Below are 17,545 nucleotides of genomic sequence, written 5' to 3'. Positions count from 1 at the left end.
GGTCCCATATTCATAGAACGCAATGACAACATCAAGCTTGGTTGAATGCATTTGCTATTTGTTTTGGTTGTGTTTCAGATTATTTTGTGCCCAATATAAATTAATGGTAAATAATGTATGGTTGTAACGCCCTGGCCATAGAGAGGGTTTTTTTGTTCTTTATTTTGGTTAGGCCAGGGTGTTACATTGGGTGGGCGTTCTATGTTCTTTTTCTAGGTTTTTTGTATTTCTTTGTTTTGGGCCGTGTGTGGCTCCCAATTAGGCACAGCTGAAGTTCGTTGTTGTTGATTGGGAGTCACACATAAGGAGCATGTTTTTCCTTTGGGTTTTGTGGGTAATTGTTTCTGTTAGTGTTTTGTACCTGACAGGACTGTTTTGCTGTCGTCTTTTGTTTATTTTTGTAGTGTTCTCTTTTTCATTAAAAATTCTAATGATGAACACATCCTCTGCTGCGTATTGGTCCACCTTTTCCGACGATGACTTCTCTGTTTCATCTGACGACGAAGACAGCCGTTACAATGGTGTCATTTTAGAGTCACTTTTGTTCTAAATAAGAATATCATATGTTTCTAAACACTTCTATATTAATGTGGATGTTTCCATGATTAGCCTATGGATAATCTTGAATGAATCGTGAATAATGATGAGTGATAAAGTTACAGACATACAAATGTCATACTCCCGGTAATCATGGCAACATCCACATTAATGTAGAAGTGTTTAGAAACATATTCTATTCTTATTTAAAATAATTGTGACTCAAAACAATATACACAAATTATAGCTAACAGTCTGCACTTTAACCTCATAGTCATTGTATCATTTCAAATCCAAAGTGCTGGAGTACAGAGCCAAAACAACAAAAAATGTGTTACTGTCCCAATATTTTGGAGCTCACTGTAATTTCATCTGCATACCTTCTGCACAACATCATGATGCTGTTAACCCTCCTCTCTGCCTCAAACCACTGGAAGCTCTTATAGTCAAAAGACACACAATATCATGATGCCGTGAACTCCACTCTGCCTCAAACTACTGACAGCTCTTCAGTCAAAAGACACTTACAAGTAGATGTCTGTTTAAAAGAGGCAGCAATTCGTAACTGAGGCATGGTAACATAGCACACTTCCCCGACTTTAAATAACCAGATAAAAGTTTCTTATTTAGCAGACGGTGTGTGAGAGAAATCTTAATGACCAGTTTTTTTGTTGTTGTTGCCCAGACTGAAAAAAAAATATTTTCCCAAACTAAGCATCAGAAAGTAAGAGATAAGAAAATGCTTCACAAGGCAAAACAATGAGTTGCTTGAATGCTTTTATTGTGTAGCTGTAAACCTTTTTCATTTTTCTTACGGGCACCAGTGTAATTAAAATAATTGAGGTGTTTACAATGCAATTGATTATGGGAATAATGATGAACAGGCTGAATGAGTGAATAACGAAATCACATAAAGGCAGTGAAGGAAATGTCAACAGGGATTTCACAATCGATTTAACATCTAGAAAGGTAATAACAGCAATTCTCTTCCCCCAGCCTCTGAATGGTATTTTTCAGATTTTCAGATTCACTTATTGAATTCCTGAACCACTCAAGTTGGTGCCTATAGCTTCCACTAATGCAGGCCCTTGAGACCAATGACCAACGCTTTCAATGGCTGATTGTGTACCCAGAATCCTGTGGTGAATGCTGCGGCCTACCGCTGCTACCAGGACAATCCATGTCAGTGAGAAGCCATGAGCATCTGGCTGCCCAAAACGGCAGAAAACACTCATTCTCACCGCCTTTGAAGTGCATGGAAGAAGTTATGTTTTTTTTGTGAGCTGACCAGGCAACAGTGTTGCTGGCCATTCCCAACCTGTAAAACCTCTTCTCAACAGCTCTCTTCACAGCTGAGATGCAGCGTGCCACAAAAAGCCTATTGGAGTCTTTCACAAGGGGAGAAAATTGTGCTTTATTTTAATCAGATTATTCTAACTATGAGCCTACTGCCATAAAGCCATGACAACCGATGTTTAAGTACTTATTTGTTGCAGATGAGAAAAAAATAGAGAAAAGGGGAGAGGCATTGGAATCAGTCATGGCTACAGGGACTGTGCCAATGGGAACTCAAAATGAATAGAAAATAGCAAGTCGCTTGCCCAACAGATGCAACTGAGCCTGCAGGATCTCTTCACAGAAAGTAGATGTGAACACGTTTAAAAAACCAAACCACTTTAACGGGATGGATGAGAAATATAACCATCTATTCACCATTGTCTGACACATTGTGAGAGAGTTGGACATTATGCAACCAGTGATGCCATTAAAACACATATCTGCCCATCAATGTCTTAGACACACTGAGACAGAAAAAAAGTATCTGCCAGGAGCCATCAATAGAGTATGTTGAAGGGACTGTAGATTTCAATAGGACTAGGTAAGGTCTGTCACTATATAAAGGTATAATTGTCCCCTGCAGAATACCAAGAACGCTGGTAATCGGTAACCCAGTAGGGGAAAGAGCAATGATGTATATAAACCCTGGATTGCTGAAGCTATGTATTGGCCAGTGAGAGGCTTTGAAGCCACCGGTCGGCCATACTGGCACTCCCCTTAAGGAGCAGTAGAATGAATAGAATTCTACAGTATTTCAATTAAATGTTTCAAAGACCAAATTATACACTACGTGATCAAACGTATGTGAACACCTGCTCATCAAACATCTCATTCCAAAACCATGGGCATTAATATGGAGTTAGCCCCCCCTTTGCTGCTATAACAGCTTCCACTCTTCTGGGAAGACTTTCCACTAGATGTTGGAACATTGCTGCGGGGACTTGCTTCCATTCAGCCACAAGAGAATTAGTGAGGTCGGGCACTGATGTTGGACGATTAGGTCTGAATTGCAGTCGGCGTTCCAATTTATCCCAAAGGTGTTTGATGGGGTTGAGGTCAGGGCTCTGTGCAGGCCAGTCAAGTTCTTCGAACACCGACAAACCATTTCTGTATGGATCTCGCTTTGTGCACGGGGGCATTGTCATGCTGAAACAGGAAAGGGCCTTCCCCAAACTGTTGCTACAAAGTTGGAAGCACAGAATCATCTAGAATGTCATTGTATGCTGTAGCGTTAAGATTTCCCTTCACTGGAACTAAGGGGCCTAGCCCAAACCATGAAAAACACCCCCAGACCATTATTCCTCCTCCACCAAACTTTACAGTTTGCACTATGCATTGGGGTAGGTAGCGTTCTCCTGGCATCCGCCAAACCCAGATTCATCCATCAGACTGCCAGATGGTGAAGCGTGATTCATCACTCCAGAGAACATGTTTCCACTGCTCCAGAGTCCAATGGCGGCAAGCTAAACACCACTCCAGCCGACGCTTGGCATTGCGCATGGTAATCTTAGGCTTGTGTGCGGCTGCTCGGCCATGGAAACCCATTTCATGAAGCTCTTGACGAACAGTTCTTTGCTGACGTTGCTTTCAGAGGCAGTTTGGAACTCGGTAGTGAGTGTTGCAATCGAGGACAGACGATTTTTACGCGCTACACGCTTCAGCACTAGGAGGTCCTGTTCTGTGAGCTTGTGTGGCCTACCACTTCGCGGCTGAGCCGTTGTTGCTCATAGAGGTTTTCACTTCACAATAACAGCACTTACAGTTGTCCGGGGCAGCTCTAGCAGGACAGAAATTTTGCGAACTGACATGTTGGAACGGTGGCATCCTATGACAGTGCCATGTTGAAAGTCACTTAGCTCTTCAGTAAGGCCATTCTACTGCCAATGTTTGTCTATGGAGATTGCATGGCTTTGTGCTCAATTTTACATACCTGTCAGCAACGGGTGTGGCTGAAATAGCCAGATCCACTAATTTAAAAGGGTGTCCACATACTTTTGTATATATAGTACATTTATTGAAGTATTTTGTTGTTGTAGTGAGGACAGTAACATAATTTTCCCAAAAATTATACTTAAGGTAATTTTTTTAATATGTTTTTTTAATCTTTATGTTTATCTTACATAATATAATTTAAAAGTATGCATTAAGGTGTCTGTAATAGAATAAACGTGGCAAAAACAAATGTTGACTTTAATAAATGCATTTCTATAGCTTCCAAAAACTTTTTTACACTGGCAGTGGTGCCAAGATAGAGGGGTGTGGGCTTCAAAACAGCGCCCCCTGTCAGTCATCTAGTGTATATATTAGATACTACTTGTTTGATATTACTGCACTGTTGGAGCCAGAAGCATAAGTATTTCGCTACACGTGCAATAACATCAACTAAACATGTGTACGTGACCAATAACATTTGATTTGATAAATCATTGGGAGCGAGACTGAAAGACAGTTCTTAAGGCAATGACTTCAGAACTTTCATTAGCCAGCACTTGTCATAACTGTGAAACACATGAAATGTAAAGTTCTTCAAACTCTACACAAGACCTGGAAAAATGACTGAATTCTCAGTCTCAAGGAAGGAACATTGAATGCAATTATAAACATCCTTGCATGACTCCTACTCCTATATGTTTATTACAGTGGAGGCTGTTGGGGGAGAAAGGCTCATAATAACAGCTGGAATGGAGTAAATGGAATGGTATCAAAAACATGGTTTTCATGTGTTTGATACCATTCCATTCACTCCGTTCCATCCATTACACGCCATTCCAGTTATTATTATGAGCCATCCTCCCCTCAGCAGCCTCCACTGGTTTATTATAAATTGATTATTGCATTTATGGTGAGAATACTTCATTACAGCGATATAAATATGTGACTAAATATGACTATGATGAATGGTTTAAACAGTATCCCCTTTTCTAGTTCAAGACTGTCTCTTACACTTTTTTACATTTAAAACAGAATTACAGTATATTACAGACACATACAGTTTTAATATGTTTTAATATATTATAAAAATGTAATGTAAAATGTAATATGGAAATGGTCTCACCATCAATGTCTTAGAAAATGATTTCCACAATACCACAACGGCAGCACATACTAAGTGACAAAAGTCAGGGACGTTTAGCATGGTCCAGGTTGTGACAGCTGCCTATGAATTGTCATAATCTGACCATAGAAAAAACACCATTGTACGAATAATAATTGTTTATCCTAAATGCAAAAGTTCCCTCCCCATATAAATGTAAAACTGGCAACGACACTAAACAAACTCTAGAATTGCCTCACAGTCAAAGCTGAAAAAACGTATGTGGTGAACTCAAATAGATTAGTTAAATAAAGGTAAAATAAAAAATAAAAAAACAAATAGACTAGAAGACTAATAATAGTCTTTCTGCTCTGTGGCTGTATACCTATAACTGTCCTGCTGGGGGCGCAGCAGAGCCAGGTGTGAGCTCTTTGAGGAGGGTTGGCCCTGTGGAACAGCTGGAGGGAAAGGGATGGATAGAGACACACAGTGGCTAGACTGCCCACTGGTCAGTAGATCTATCAAACACAGACAACAAAGGAGATATGGATACACCGAACAATGCTACACACAACACAAGTCTAACTCAGACTCAAACTAAGGAGTATAAGAACATACACTTCATGACCAAAAGTATGTGGACACCTGCTCGTCGAACATCTCATTGCAAAATCATGGGCATTAATATGGAGTTGGTTCCCCCTTTGCTGCTATAACAGCCTCTACTCTTCTGGGAAGGCTTTCCCCTAGATGTTGAAACATTGCTGCGGGGACTTGCTTTCATTCAGCCACAAGAGCATTAGTGAGGTCGGGCACTGACGTTGGGTGATTAGGCCTGGCTCGCAGTTGGCGTTCCAATTCATCCCAAAGGTGTTCGATGGGGTTGAGGTCAGGGCTCTATGCAGGCCAGTCAAGTTCTTCCACACTGATCTCAACAAAACATTTCTGTATGGGCCAAATCCAGGTTCGTCCGCCGGACTGCCAGATGGTGAAGCGTGATTCATCACTCCAGAGAAGTGTTTCTACTGCTCCAGAGTCCAATGGCGGTGAGCTTTATACCACTCCGTTTGACGCTTGGCATTGTGCATGGTGATCTTAGTCTTGTGTGCAGCTGCTTGGCCATGGAAACCCATTTCATGACGCTCCCGACGAACAGTTCTTCTTTGGAACTCGTAGTGAGTGTTGCAACCGAGGACAGACGATTTATACACGCTACTCGCTTTAGCACTCTGCGGTTCTGTTCTGTGAGATTGTGTAGCCTACCACTTTGCAGCTGAGTCATTGTTGACCTAGACTTTCCACTTCACAAACAGCATTTCCAGTTGACCCGGGGCAGATCTAGCAGGGCAGAAATTTGACCAACTGAATTGTTGAAAAGGTGGCATCCTATGATGGTGCCACGTTGAAAGTCACTGAGCTCTTCAGTAAGGCCATTCTACTGCCAATGTTTGTCTATTGAGATTGCATGGCTGTGTGCTCTATTTTATACAGCTGTCAGCAATGGGCGTGGCTGAAATAGCCGAATCCACAAATTTGAAGGGGTGTCCACATACTTCTGTATATACAGTGTATGAAACCATGGCCTTTCACATTCTAGTAAGGCTATATTTGCCAGAACTACTGTACTAAAGGCACTGTCAATGCATGTGAAAAATGCGTACCTGTGTAGAGATCTAGGGAAGGTATTGGTGATTGGCCCAGCTTGCTGTTAATCATGTCCAGAGGAGAGAGGCTGGGTAGCAGGGGTTGGATGGTTAGACAGTCCGTTAATGCCTCTTGGCTCATGTCAATAGATGACCTCAGCTTTAGACCAATCACATAGAAACAGACGTACAGAGATCAGCATAAATGCAAGTAGAGAATAAAGTAACTTGCTAATGAAAGAAACTGTGAATGTGGGAGAACGCATTTGTAAACTATACTTTCTTAAAATAGAAACAACTCACCTCCTGTGTCTGGTTGTACAGTATCTATGGTTACATAACCTTAACTCGAAGATAGAGTTAATGAGCATGATTTTTATCAACAGGAACTTTTAATAGCCTGAGTATTACAACACAGCAAAGCAAATCAACTAACTAGTGAAGATGTATACAATATTATGTGTAGGCATAGTGTACTGTATGAGTGGATGTGTTTGTGATACAACAGAAGTGTCCCCATCACATACAGTAAGTGGGGAAACTAAGAGGCAGTGAAAGACAGAGAGTGAGAGTGTGTCTAAAGAGTCTAAAGAGACATTGAGACTGCAGTCACACTTTGACTGCAAAGTGTGATTGAGCTGATTATCAGGTATAACTGTTAAGAGCAGAGTCCAGGCAGCCCCATACTGACCTTCTTCCTCAACTGTCTCTCTTTGGATGAATGGGATTTGATGTGCTTGCGCAGGGAGCTGGGGTCAGTGTAGCGCTTTACACAACCAGGGATCTGACACGCGTACGGCTTCTGCACAAACACACAGACACAAAATGTAAATTATATCACAAAACCAACAACTTTCGGCTTTCAAATCAAATCAAATGTTATTTGTCACATGCGCCGAATACAACAGGTGTAGACGTTAGAGTGAAATGCTTACTTATAAGCCCTTAACCCCCAATGCAGTTTAAAGAAAAATAAGTGTTAAGTAAAAAATAGATAAGTAAAAAATGTAAAAGAACAAATAATTAAATAGCTGCAGTAAAATAACAGTAGCAAGGCTACAGTTGAAGTCGGAAGTTTACACACACTTAGGTTTGAGTCATTAAAACTCGTTATTCAACCACTCCACAAATGTCTTGTTAACAAACTATAGTTTTGGCAAGTCGGTTAGGACATCTACTTTGTGCATGACACAAGTCATTTTTACAACAATTGTTTACAGACAGAGTATTTAACTTATAACTCACTGTATCACAATTCCAGTGGGTCAGAAGTTTACATACAATCTATTTTGTGAAGTGCACCAGTCCCTCCTGTAGCAAAGCACCGCCACAACATGATGCTGACACCCCTGTGCTTCACGGTTGGGATGGTGTTCTTCGCCTTGCAAGCCTCCCCCTTTTTCCTCCAAACATAACGATGGTGATTATGACTAAATAGTTCTATTTTTGTTTCATCAGACCAGAGGACATTTCTCCAAAAAGTATGATCTTTGTCCCCATGTGCAGTTGCAAACCGTAGTCTGGCTTTTTTATGGCGGTTTTGGAGCAGTGGCTTCTTCCTTGCTGAGCGGCCTTTCATGTTATGTCGATATAGGACTCGTTTTACTGTGGATATAGATACTTTTGTACCTGTTTCCTCCAGCATCTTCACAAGGTCCTTTGCTGTTGTTCTGGGATTGATTTGCACTTTTCGCACCAAAAGTACGTTCATCTCTAGGAGACAGAACGCGTCTCCTTCCTGAGCGGTATGACGGCTGCGTGGTCCCATGGTGTTTATACTTGCATACTATTGTTTGTACAGATGAATGTGGTACATTCAGGCATTTGGAAATTGCTCCCAAGGATGAACCAGACCTGTGGAGGTCTACAATTGTTTTTCAGAGGTCTGGCTGATTTCTTTTGATTTTCCCATGATGTCAAGCAAAGAGGCACTGAGTTTGAAGGTAGGCCTTGCAATACATCCACAGGTACACTTCCAATTGACTCAAATTATGTCAATTAGCCTATCAGAAGCTTCTAAAGCCATGACATCGTTTTCTGGAAATTTCCAAGCTGTTTAAAGGCACAGTCAACTTAGTGTATGTACACTTCTGAACCACTGGAATTGTGATACAGTGAATTATAAGTGAAATAATCTGTCTGTAAACCATTGTTGGAAAAATTACTTGTGTCATGCACAAAGTAGATATCCTAACCGACTTGGCAAAACAATAGTTTGTTAAAAATAAATTTGTGGAGTGGTTGAAAAATGAGTTTTAATGACTCCAACCTAAGTGTATGTAAACTTCAACTGTATATTTCTTAATTTAACAAGGCAAGTCAGTTAAGAACAAATTCTTATTTACAATGACGGCCTACCCCAGCCAACACTGGGTCAATTGTGCGCAGCCCTATGGGACTCCCAATCACAGCCAGATGTGATTCAGCCTGGATTCAAACCAGGGACTGTAGTGACTCCTCTTGCACTGAGATGCAGTGCATTAGACCGCTGCGCCACTCGGTAGCCTTGTGGTTGGAGGCCGAACAGTTGCCATACCAGGCATTGATGCAACCAGTCAGGATGCTCTTGATTGTGTAGCTGTATAACTTTTTAAAGTTCTGAGGACCCATGACAAGTCTTTTCAGTCCTCTGAGGGGAAATAGGCTTTGTCGTGCCCTCTTCACGACTGTCTTGGTGTGTTTGGACCATGATAGTTTGTTGGTGATGTGGACAACCTGCTCCACTACAGCCACGTCGATGAGAATGGGGGTGTGCTTGTTCTTCCTTTTCCAGTAGTCCACAATCATCTCCTTTGTTTTGATCACGTTGAGGGAGTGGTTGTTATCCTGGCACCACACAGCCAGGTCTCTGACCTCCTCCCTATAGGCTGTCTCATCGTTGTCGGTGATCAGGCCTACCACTGTTGTGTCATCGGCAAACTTAATGATGGTGTTGGAGTTGTGCCTGGCCATGCAGTCATGAGTGAACAGGGAGTACAGCAGGGGACTGAGCACGCACCCCTGGGGGCCCCCGTGTTGAGAATTAGCGTGGCGGATGTGTTGTTACCTACCCTTACCACCTGGGGGCACCCTGTCAGAAATTCCAGGATCCAGTTGCAGAGGGAGGCGTTTAGTCCCAGGGTCCATACCTTAGTGATGAGCTTTGAGGGCACTGTGGTGTTAATTAACCTCTTACATCTAGACGTTCCGCTAGCGGAACACCTGCTCCAATATCCAATGATGGGCGTGGCGCGAAATACAAAGTCCTCTAAAATCCGAAAACGTCAATTTTTCAAACATATGACTATTTTACACCATTTTAAAGACAAGACTCTCGTTAATCTAACCACACTGTCCGATTTCAAAAAGGCTTTACAGCGAAAGAAAAACATTAGATTATGTCAGCAGAGTACCCAGCCAGAAATAATCAGACACCCATTTTTCAAGCTAGCATATAATGTCACAAAAAACAAAACCACAGCTAAATGCAGCACTAACCTTTAATGATCTTCATCAGATGACAACCCTAGGACATTATGTTATACAATACATGCATGTTTTGTTCAATCAAGTTCATATTTATATCAAAAACCAGCTTTTTTACATTAGCATGTGACGTTCAGAACTAGCATACCCCCCGCAAACATCCGGTGAATTTACTAAATTACTCAAGATAAACGTTCACAAAAAACATAACAATTATTTAAAGAATTATAGATACAGAACTCCTCTATGCACTCGATATGTCCGATTTTAAAATAGCTTTTCGGTGAAAGCACATTTTACAATATTCTCAGTAGATAGCCCAGCCATCACGGCTAGCTATTTAGACACCGACCAAGTTTAGCCCTGACCAAACTCCGATTTACTATTACAAAAGTTTGATTACCTTTGTTGTCTTCGTCAGAATGCACTCCCAGGACTGCTACTTCAATTACAAATGTTGGTTTGGTCCAAAATAATCCATCGTTATATCCAAATAGCGGCGTTTTGTTCGTGCGTTCAAGACACTATCCGAAGTGTAAATAAGGGTCACGAGCATGGCGCAATTCGTGACAAAAGATTTCTAAATATTTCATTACCGTACTTCGAAGCATGTCAACCGCTGTTTAAAATCAATTTTTATGCCATTTTTCTCGTAAAAAAGCGATAATATTCCGACCGGGAATCTGCGTTTAGGTAAACAGACGAAAGAAAACAAAGCATGGGGTCGACGCGGGCACGCGCCTGAGTCTCACAGTACTGTAAACAGCCACTAACCAAACGCGCTACTTTTTTTCAACCAGAGCCTGCAAAGCCACGATTCAGCTTTTTGCCGCCTTCTGAGATCCCATGGGAGCCGTAGGAAGTGTCACGTAACAGCAGAGATCCTCTGTAATGGAGAGAGATAATCAAGAAGGGCAAGAAATTGTCAGACAGGGCACTTCCTGCATGGAATCTTCTCAGGTTTTGGCCTGCAAAATGAGTTCTGTTATACTCACAGACACCATTCAAACAGTTTTAGAAACTTTGGAGTGTTTTCTATCCAAAGCTAATAATTATATGCATATTCTAGTTTCTGGGCAGGAGTAATAATCAGATTAAATCGGGTACGTTTTTTATCCGGCTGTGAAAATACTGCCCCCTAGCCATAACAGGTTAAACCCTGAGCTGTAGTCAATTAATAGAATTCTCACATAGCTGTCTCTTTTGTCCAGGTGGGAAAGGGCAGTGTGGAGTGCAATAGAGATTGCATCATCTGTGGATCTGTTGGGGCGGTATGCAAATTGGAGTGGGTCTAGGGTTTCTGGGATAATGGTGTTGATGTGAGCCATGACCAGCCTTTCAAAGCACTTCATGGCTACAGACGTGAGTGCTACAGGTTGGTAGTCATTTTGGCAGGTTACCTTAGTGTTCTTGGGCACAAGGACTATGGTGGTCTGCTTGAAACATGTTGGTATTACAGATTCAGTCAGGGACAGGTCGAAAATGTCAGTGAAGACACATGGCAGTTGGTCAGCGCATGCTCGGAGTACACGTCCTTGTAATCCGTCTGGCCCTGCGACCTTGTGAATGTTGACCTGTTTAAAGGTCTTACTCACATCGGCTACGGAGAGCGAGATCACACAATGTTTGATGGTTTGTCTGAGGGCATAGCAGGATTCCTTATAAGCTTCTGGGTTAGAGTCCCGATCCTTGAAAGCGGCAGCTCTACCCTTTAGCTCAGTGCGGAAGTTACCTGTAATCCGTGGCTTCTGGTACGTACGGTCACTGTGAGGACGACATCATCGATGCACTTATTAACGAAGCTTGTGACTGATGTGGTGTACTCCTCAATGCCATCGGAAGAATCCCGGAACATATTCCAGTCTGTGCTAGCAAAACAGTCCTGTAGCTTAGCATCTGCGTCTTCTGACCACTTCTTTATTGACCGAGTCACTGGTGCTTCCTGCTTCAGTTGTTTTGTAAGCAGGAATCAGGAGGATAGAATTATGGTCGGATTTGCCAAATGGAGGGCGAGGGAGAGCTTTGTACGTGTCTCTGTGTGTTTTTTCCCCCTCTGGTTGCACATTTAACATGCTGGTAGAAATGAGGTAAAACGGATTTAAGTCTGGATGAGCGTTTTCCTGTTTGCTTATGGCCGTATATAGCTAATTGAGTGCGGTCTTAGTGCCAGCGTCGGTTTGTGGTAGTAAATAGACAGCTACGAAGAATATAGATGAAAACTCTCTTGGTAAATAGTGTGGTCTATAGCTGATCATGAGATCTACCTCAGGTGAGCAAAATCTTGAGACTTCCTTACTATTAGACTTCATGCACCAGCTGTTGTTTACAAATATACACAGACCGCCACCCCTTGTCTTACCGGAGGCGGCTGTTCTATCTTGCTGATGCAGCGTAAAACCCGCCAGCTGTATGTTATTCATGCCGTCGTTCAGCCATGACTCTGTGAAACATAAGATATTACAGTGTTTAATGTCCCGTTGGTTAGATATACGTGGTCGTAGTTCATCTATTTTGTTATCCAATGATTGTACGTTGGCTGATAGGACTGATGGTAAAGGCAGATTACCCACTCACTGTCGGATCCTTACAAGGCAACCCGACCTACGTCCCCAAGATCTTTGTCTCTTTCTCCTGCGAATGATGGGGATGAGGGCATTTTCGGGTGTCTGAAGTAAGTCCTTCAAGTCCGACTGGATAAAGAAAAACTCTTCTTCCAGTATGAGGTGAGTAATCGCTGTCCTGATATCTAGAAGCTCTTTTCGGTCATAAGAGATGGTGGCAGAAACACTATGTACAAAATAAGTTGTGAAAAAACACACACAATAACACAATTGGTTAGGAGACCGTAAAACGGCAGCCATCTCCTCCGGCGCCATTGTCACACCATATGTGTGTCTGTCTGAGTTATGCCACTCAACTCACCGTGTCCAGGTGTGTGCGCTGATGCTTGGCTCTGTCGCTGGAGTTGCTGAAGGCTTTGTGGCAGCCGGGGTGCTGGCATATATAAGGCTTCTCTCCAGTGTGGCTGCGCAGGTGGATCTTCATGTTCTCCAGCCGAGAGAAAGCCTTCTGACAGCCCTCAAACTGAAACCACACACATAGGGCACAGGGACAGGAGTGATAGTGTACAATTAGTATACCTATCATGAACCTATACTGTACATCTAGGGCCAGAAATCTATGGTCCAGGCTATCTGGTATACTTGGGATGTCCCAACTCTGACAATACCCCATTGAAATTGAAAATGGTTAGGTAAGGGTTATGGTTAGGGTAAGGGTAGGGATGAAGGTTAGGGTGTAGGGTACGGACGACCCAAGGATTCCAGATAGCACTAACCACAAAACAATATCCGGGAAAATATAACACTGACAAACACTATATAAGAGGTGAGGTTGTCAATGTAACCAGCAGGGTTCAGTATCTGTGTGTAAACAGACCTCAATGTCTGTAAAAACGATCTTGTCTCTAGGGTCTTGAAGGAGCTACATGACAGAGTAACTCATTGTAGAAAAATGCTACCACCAACTGGTAGAAGGGCTAAGGTAGAGAGGTTTGTTCCTTGCCAAAATAACTTGCTCCCTGCCCAGGTCTACTGCACTCGCTGTCACAAGCTATGAGATTCAGGAGTAGTGGATGGAAGTTAATTCAAGTCAGCAGAACTGAACAGCTCTCCTTTGTGCAGTACTACCCACCTCGCTGCATTGACTTCACCCTCAAAACATGTGAATCATCACAGTTTCTTACTGTACGCCAAGCCTAGCACTTTCCACTCTCTGCGGTCATGGTGCTTGGAATGTTCTTACTTCAGCATCACAGAGTAAAGTCATGGAACCGTGACCCATTTTATTATTGTTCCTCCAGGACTGGATTCCTTGCATAGCTATACCTCTCCCTCAGTCTGAATTGACTAAATACAGTTCCTTTAATATTTGACTCATCACATTCGTTTGGGACATATTTCCCATTCCTTTAATTAATGTAATAACATACCGCTAACTTCAAACTGTATTTCTCTTCTGAACTCTATCTGAATCAACATTGCTGGTATCTTCTTGCAGGACAGTATCTTGATGAAATTCACATATCTAACGTACAGTACAGGCAAAGCACTACCTACTCCAGAGACACTACACTCGCAAATGTTCTCTCTTGAAGTTGGAAAACAGCAGGCACGAACATACACCCTGCAGAGCAAAACCACAACCACCAGCAGAGTACTGTCATTATGCCAAAACTCAATTCCAGTAAAGCCATTATGACTCCTTCTGATGGGAACCATATGTTCTTAATGTCAAAGGAATGGAGTAAAGGATTTATTTTATAAGCCTTAAGTAACTCAAGAGGAATCGAGGGATGCGGATATGCCTGAGAATTCTATTAGTGCTCAACTGTCTATTAGGGATAGAAAATGGATTCTTCATGACTGTATCATAGTAAATGTGTGAATTTGGGGGTATTTTCACCAGCATTTTAATGCTTACAGATGGAGTCTCCCATGCAACGATGACGATCTCTCTCCTTGTGGGTGTTTACCATGCCCTGCATGTCTGGGGACATGACCTAACAGCCGTTGTGTATTACTGAAAGTGGAGAAAGCCACCAGTCTTAGTCTTACACAAGTCTTCTTCACACACAGCAGGATATTCTGTCCAAATGTTGTCTAATACAGTGGCATCCTAGGAAAGTACCCCATGACCAGACACTCAAAACAACAGTGTAGAGAAAGGGATCAGCATCGGACCATTCAGACCGGCTAGCATAAGAAAAACACAGGCCAGGGAGAATGAGCAGGATAAATAGTCATTCAACCTGGGGATGGGAAAAGAACTAAGAACTAGCATCACACAAATATACTGCCAGGAGCCCAGCGGTGCCCCCCCCCCCCCCCCCCCCCCACACACACTCTAATAAAGCTAATAGTCCCCTTTTAGCTGCTTTGAGAGACAGAGGGTCTGAATAGATAGCAACATGGCTCCTCAGCGGAGCTAAATGCCACAGCCAGCCTCCTGACAGGTTCTGGCAGCCTCCCATGCCCTGGGGAGCAATGACCCGCCCACATCGTGCCAGCAGAGTCAGTCTAGTGCCCACAGTAGTGCCTTAGCCTCTCTCCACTCTCTCAAATCTCCACTCTCTGACATCTCCAATCGCTCTTCTCCACTCTCTTGACATATCCCCTCTCACATCTCCACTCTCTCACATCTCTACTCTCTCTTCTCTACTCTCTGACATCTCCACTCTCTCACATCTCTACTCTCTCTTCTCCACTCTCTCACATCTCCACTCTCTCACATCTCCACTCTCTCTTCTCTACTCTCTCACATCTCCACTCTCTCTTCTCTACTCTCTCACATCTCCCTTCTCTCTCACATCTCCACTCTCTCTCTTCTCCTCACTTACTTCTTCTCGCTGTTCTCTCTCACATATCACATCTTCACATGGCATTTTCTTCCTCTTATCTACAGCTGAACTCCCATTCTTATCCTCTTCAGACTCTCATGTCTCACCTCACTCTCACATATCCTCTCCTCATTCTCAGTCAAATTATCCTCTTGTCTGCTATCATCTTCTTTAAATGTAAAAGGTTAGTGCATGAGATGTTTAGGTCTTAAAAGTAACTGTCCAGTGAAAAAAGTTAATATTCTGTTAACTCATACCCAAATAATGTTGACTCATCCTACACTCGTATTTGTGGCCAAAGCATGAATTGAAGAAAAAACACTTAAAAAACCCAACCTCAAATTTGTATCTCAAACAGACCGTTTAAAAAACCCTTTCTATTTCCACATAGAACACAATGTCATGATGGCTCATTGGCTGAGATGGCCAATCAGTGGTCTACTCATGTAAATATTTTTACTGACTGGTCTACACCCACACCATTCTGTTGTTGGTATACACCCACACCATTCAAACACAGAAAATCTTCTTTTTTTACATACTCAATTGCAATTTTGGGGAAGAAAAACTATTTCACTCATATTGTAATTAATTTTATGTCATATTTCATAGAACTCCGGAAACACTGGACAGTTACTTTAAAACAAGAGCTAAAAACTGTTACAGAAACTTGAGAAGAAGCTGGATTGTTAAAATACTTTGAAGTCTGAATCGTTTTTTTTTGGTGCCAAGTTATTTCCCTCCTTGCGGTTGTAGAGATGCCGCTAAAAATCTTGGCAAACCAGAAATCTCACCAGGCCTGCATTCTGTGGTGGTGTGGGCTGGACTAGAATTTCAAGCTGTCCATTGTAAGGAACTAAGTGGATTAACACAGAACTACTGGGGTTTCAGTCTGAATGTCTTCTTTCAACTTAACAACTGATATACTCAAATGCACACTGTGATTACACAAGTGAACCTATTACTCATTTGAACCTGGTGCAGAATAGAACACCCAACACCAAGAAAATGTATAATCAGATTTTTTACAGTATGAAAGGGAAATGGCATATGAATGAAGGCCTTTTTTTGGTTAACCGTAAGTGACATACTTTGCGGCCCAATCAATCAAAACGGGTAACTCCAGGGTAAGTCAAGATATACAGCAGTCAACATATCGAGAGCTTGGAATGATAACCCACTGGGAACACACTAGTTGAATCAATATTGTTTCCACGTAATTTCGATGAAATTACATTAAACCAACGTGGAATAGATGTTGAATTGATATCTGTGCCCAGTGGGAAGGGTTTATCTGCATTTTTGCCAAAAATGAGTTATTGACACAGACTTGTTCTTTACAATGTTCTCTACCTATATAAAATTCTAAATACCCCAATTCATGTTGTTAAGTTAAAAATAATACAAGAATTGGTGAAGATTTATAGGACTACTGTTCAACCGCTATTGTACACTTTTCGCACTTTCCAATATTTCAGGGACTGAACAATTGAATATGGTAACTTTCAGGATAAATCAAACCACTGTATTTTTGATTCACCAATATTATATTTGGTGCGTAAAGGCTCTCTCTAAACCTGTTGTTTAATTATTTATGAATACATTTCTAAACCTAAATAATATACAAGATCAAAGTTGGTTTAAATCTACCAAATGGTACTCAAAAGAAGATGAATATCTGTATTTTTAGATGGCTATCTTTCAGTGAGTCTGTTGAGAAAATTCAAATTAAAGGTACACCAAATTTAAAGGGGTAGCTTTAGATAAATGTACTGAAAACCCTATTGAATGAAAATTCCACAAGAAAATCTATTGGCCAGCAAGTGGGAGGGTTTTCAGCGGTTGAATTACCATACCTGCAAAGCCTGTTATGCACCTACATAAGGTAAGTCTGAATACCAACTACAGAGAAGTGGGTAAGAAAGACCTGCTTACTCATTCCTAATTCAGAGACTCCTCCAACTTGGATTTCAGGGAATTTATTGAAAGTTCACGGAATTTTGCAACACTATTCCTGTCAATCATCCTTCACAATAAGCCAGAGCGTAAATCTTGAACAATTGGCTGGCATGGCATCTAAGACCTGGTTCTCTCTCTCTGTGAGAGGCTCTGTTGTCTAAGTCTGGATCC

General features: G+C 41.9%; 1 protein-coding gene across 1 annotated transcript in view; it reads right to left on the bottom strand.

The window, feature by feature from the left end:
- The window catches only part of LOC106568182 (zinc finger protein GLIS3), a 34,705-nt gene that overhangs the window by 2,735 nt on the left and 14,425 nt on the right, over window positions 1–17,545 (bottom strand). The window contains exons 4-7 of the mRNA XM_014138290.3: window positions 12,940–13,101; window positions 7,244–7,354; window positions 6,571–6,712; window positions 5,295–5,427 (exon numbers count right to left, since the gene is read on the bottom strand). Coding sequence (XP_013993765.1) covers window positions 5,295–5,427; window positions 6,571–6,712; window positions 7,244–7,354; window positions 12,940–13,101 — 548 coding nt within the window. The remainder of the gene's footprint in view (window positions 1–5,294; window positions 5,428–6,570; window positions 6,713–7,243; window positions 7,355–12,939; window positions 13,102–17,545) is intronic.

Source organism: Salmo salar, chromosome 13 (genome assembly GCF_965601325.2).
Source record: "Salmo salar chromosome 13, fSalSal1, whole genome shotgun sequence".
Taxonomy (NCBI): domain Eukaryota; kingdom Metazoa; phylum Chordata; class Actinopteri; order Salmoniformes; family Salmonidae; genus Salmo; species Salmo salar.
The sequence above is the reverse complement of the archived record's forward strand: the minus strand, read 5'-3'. Positions and strand labels throughout refer to the sequence as shown.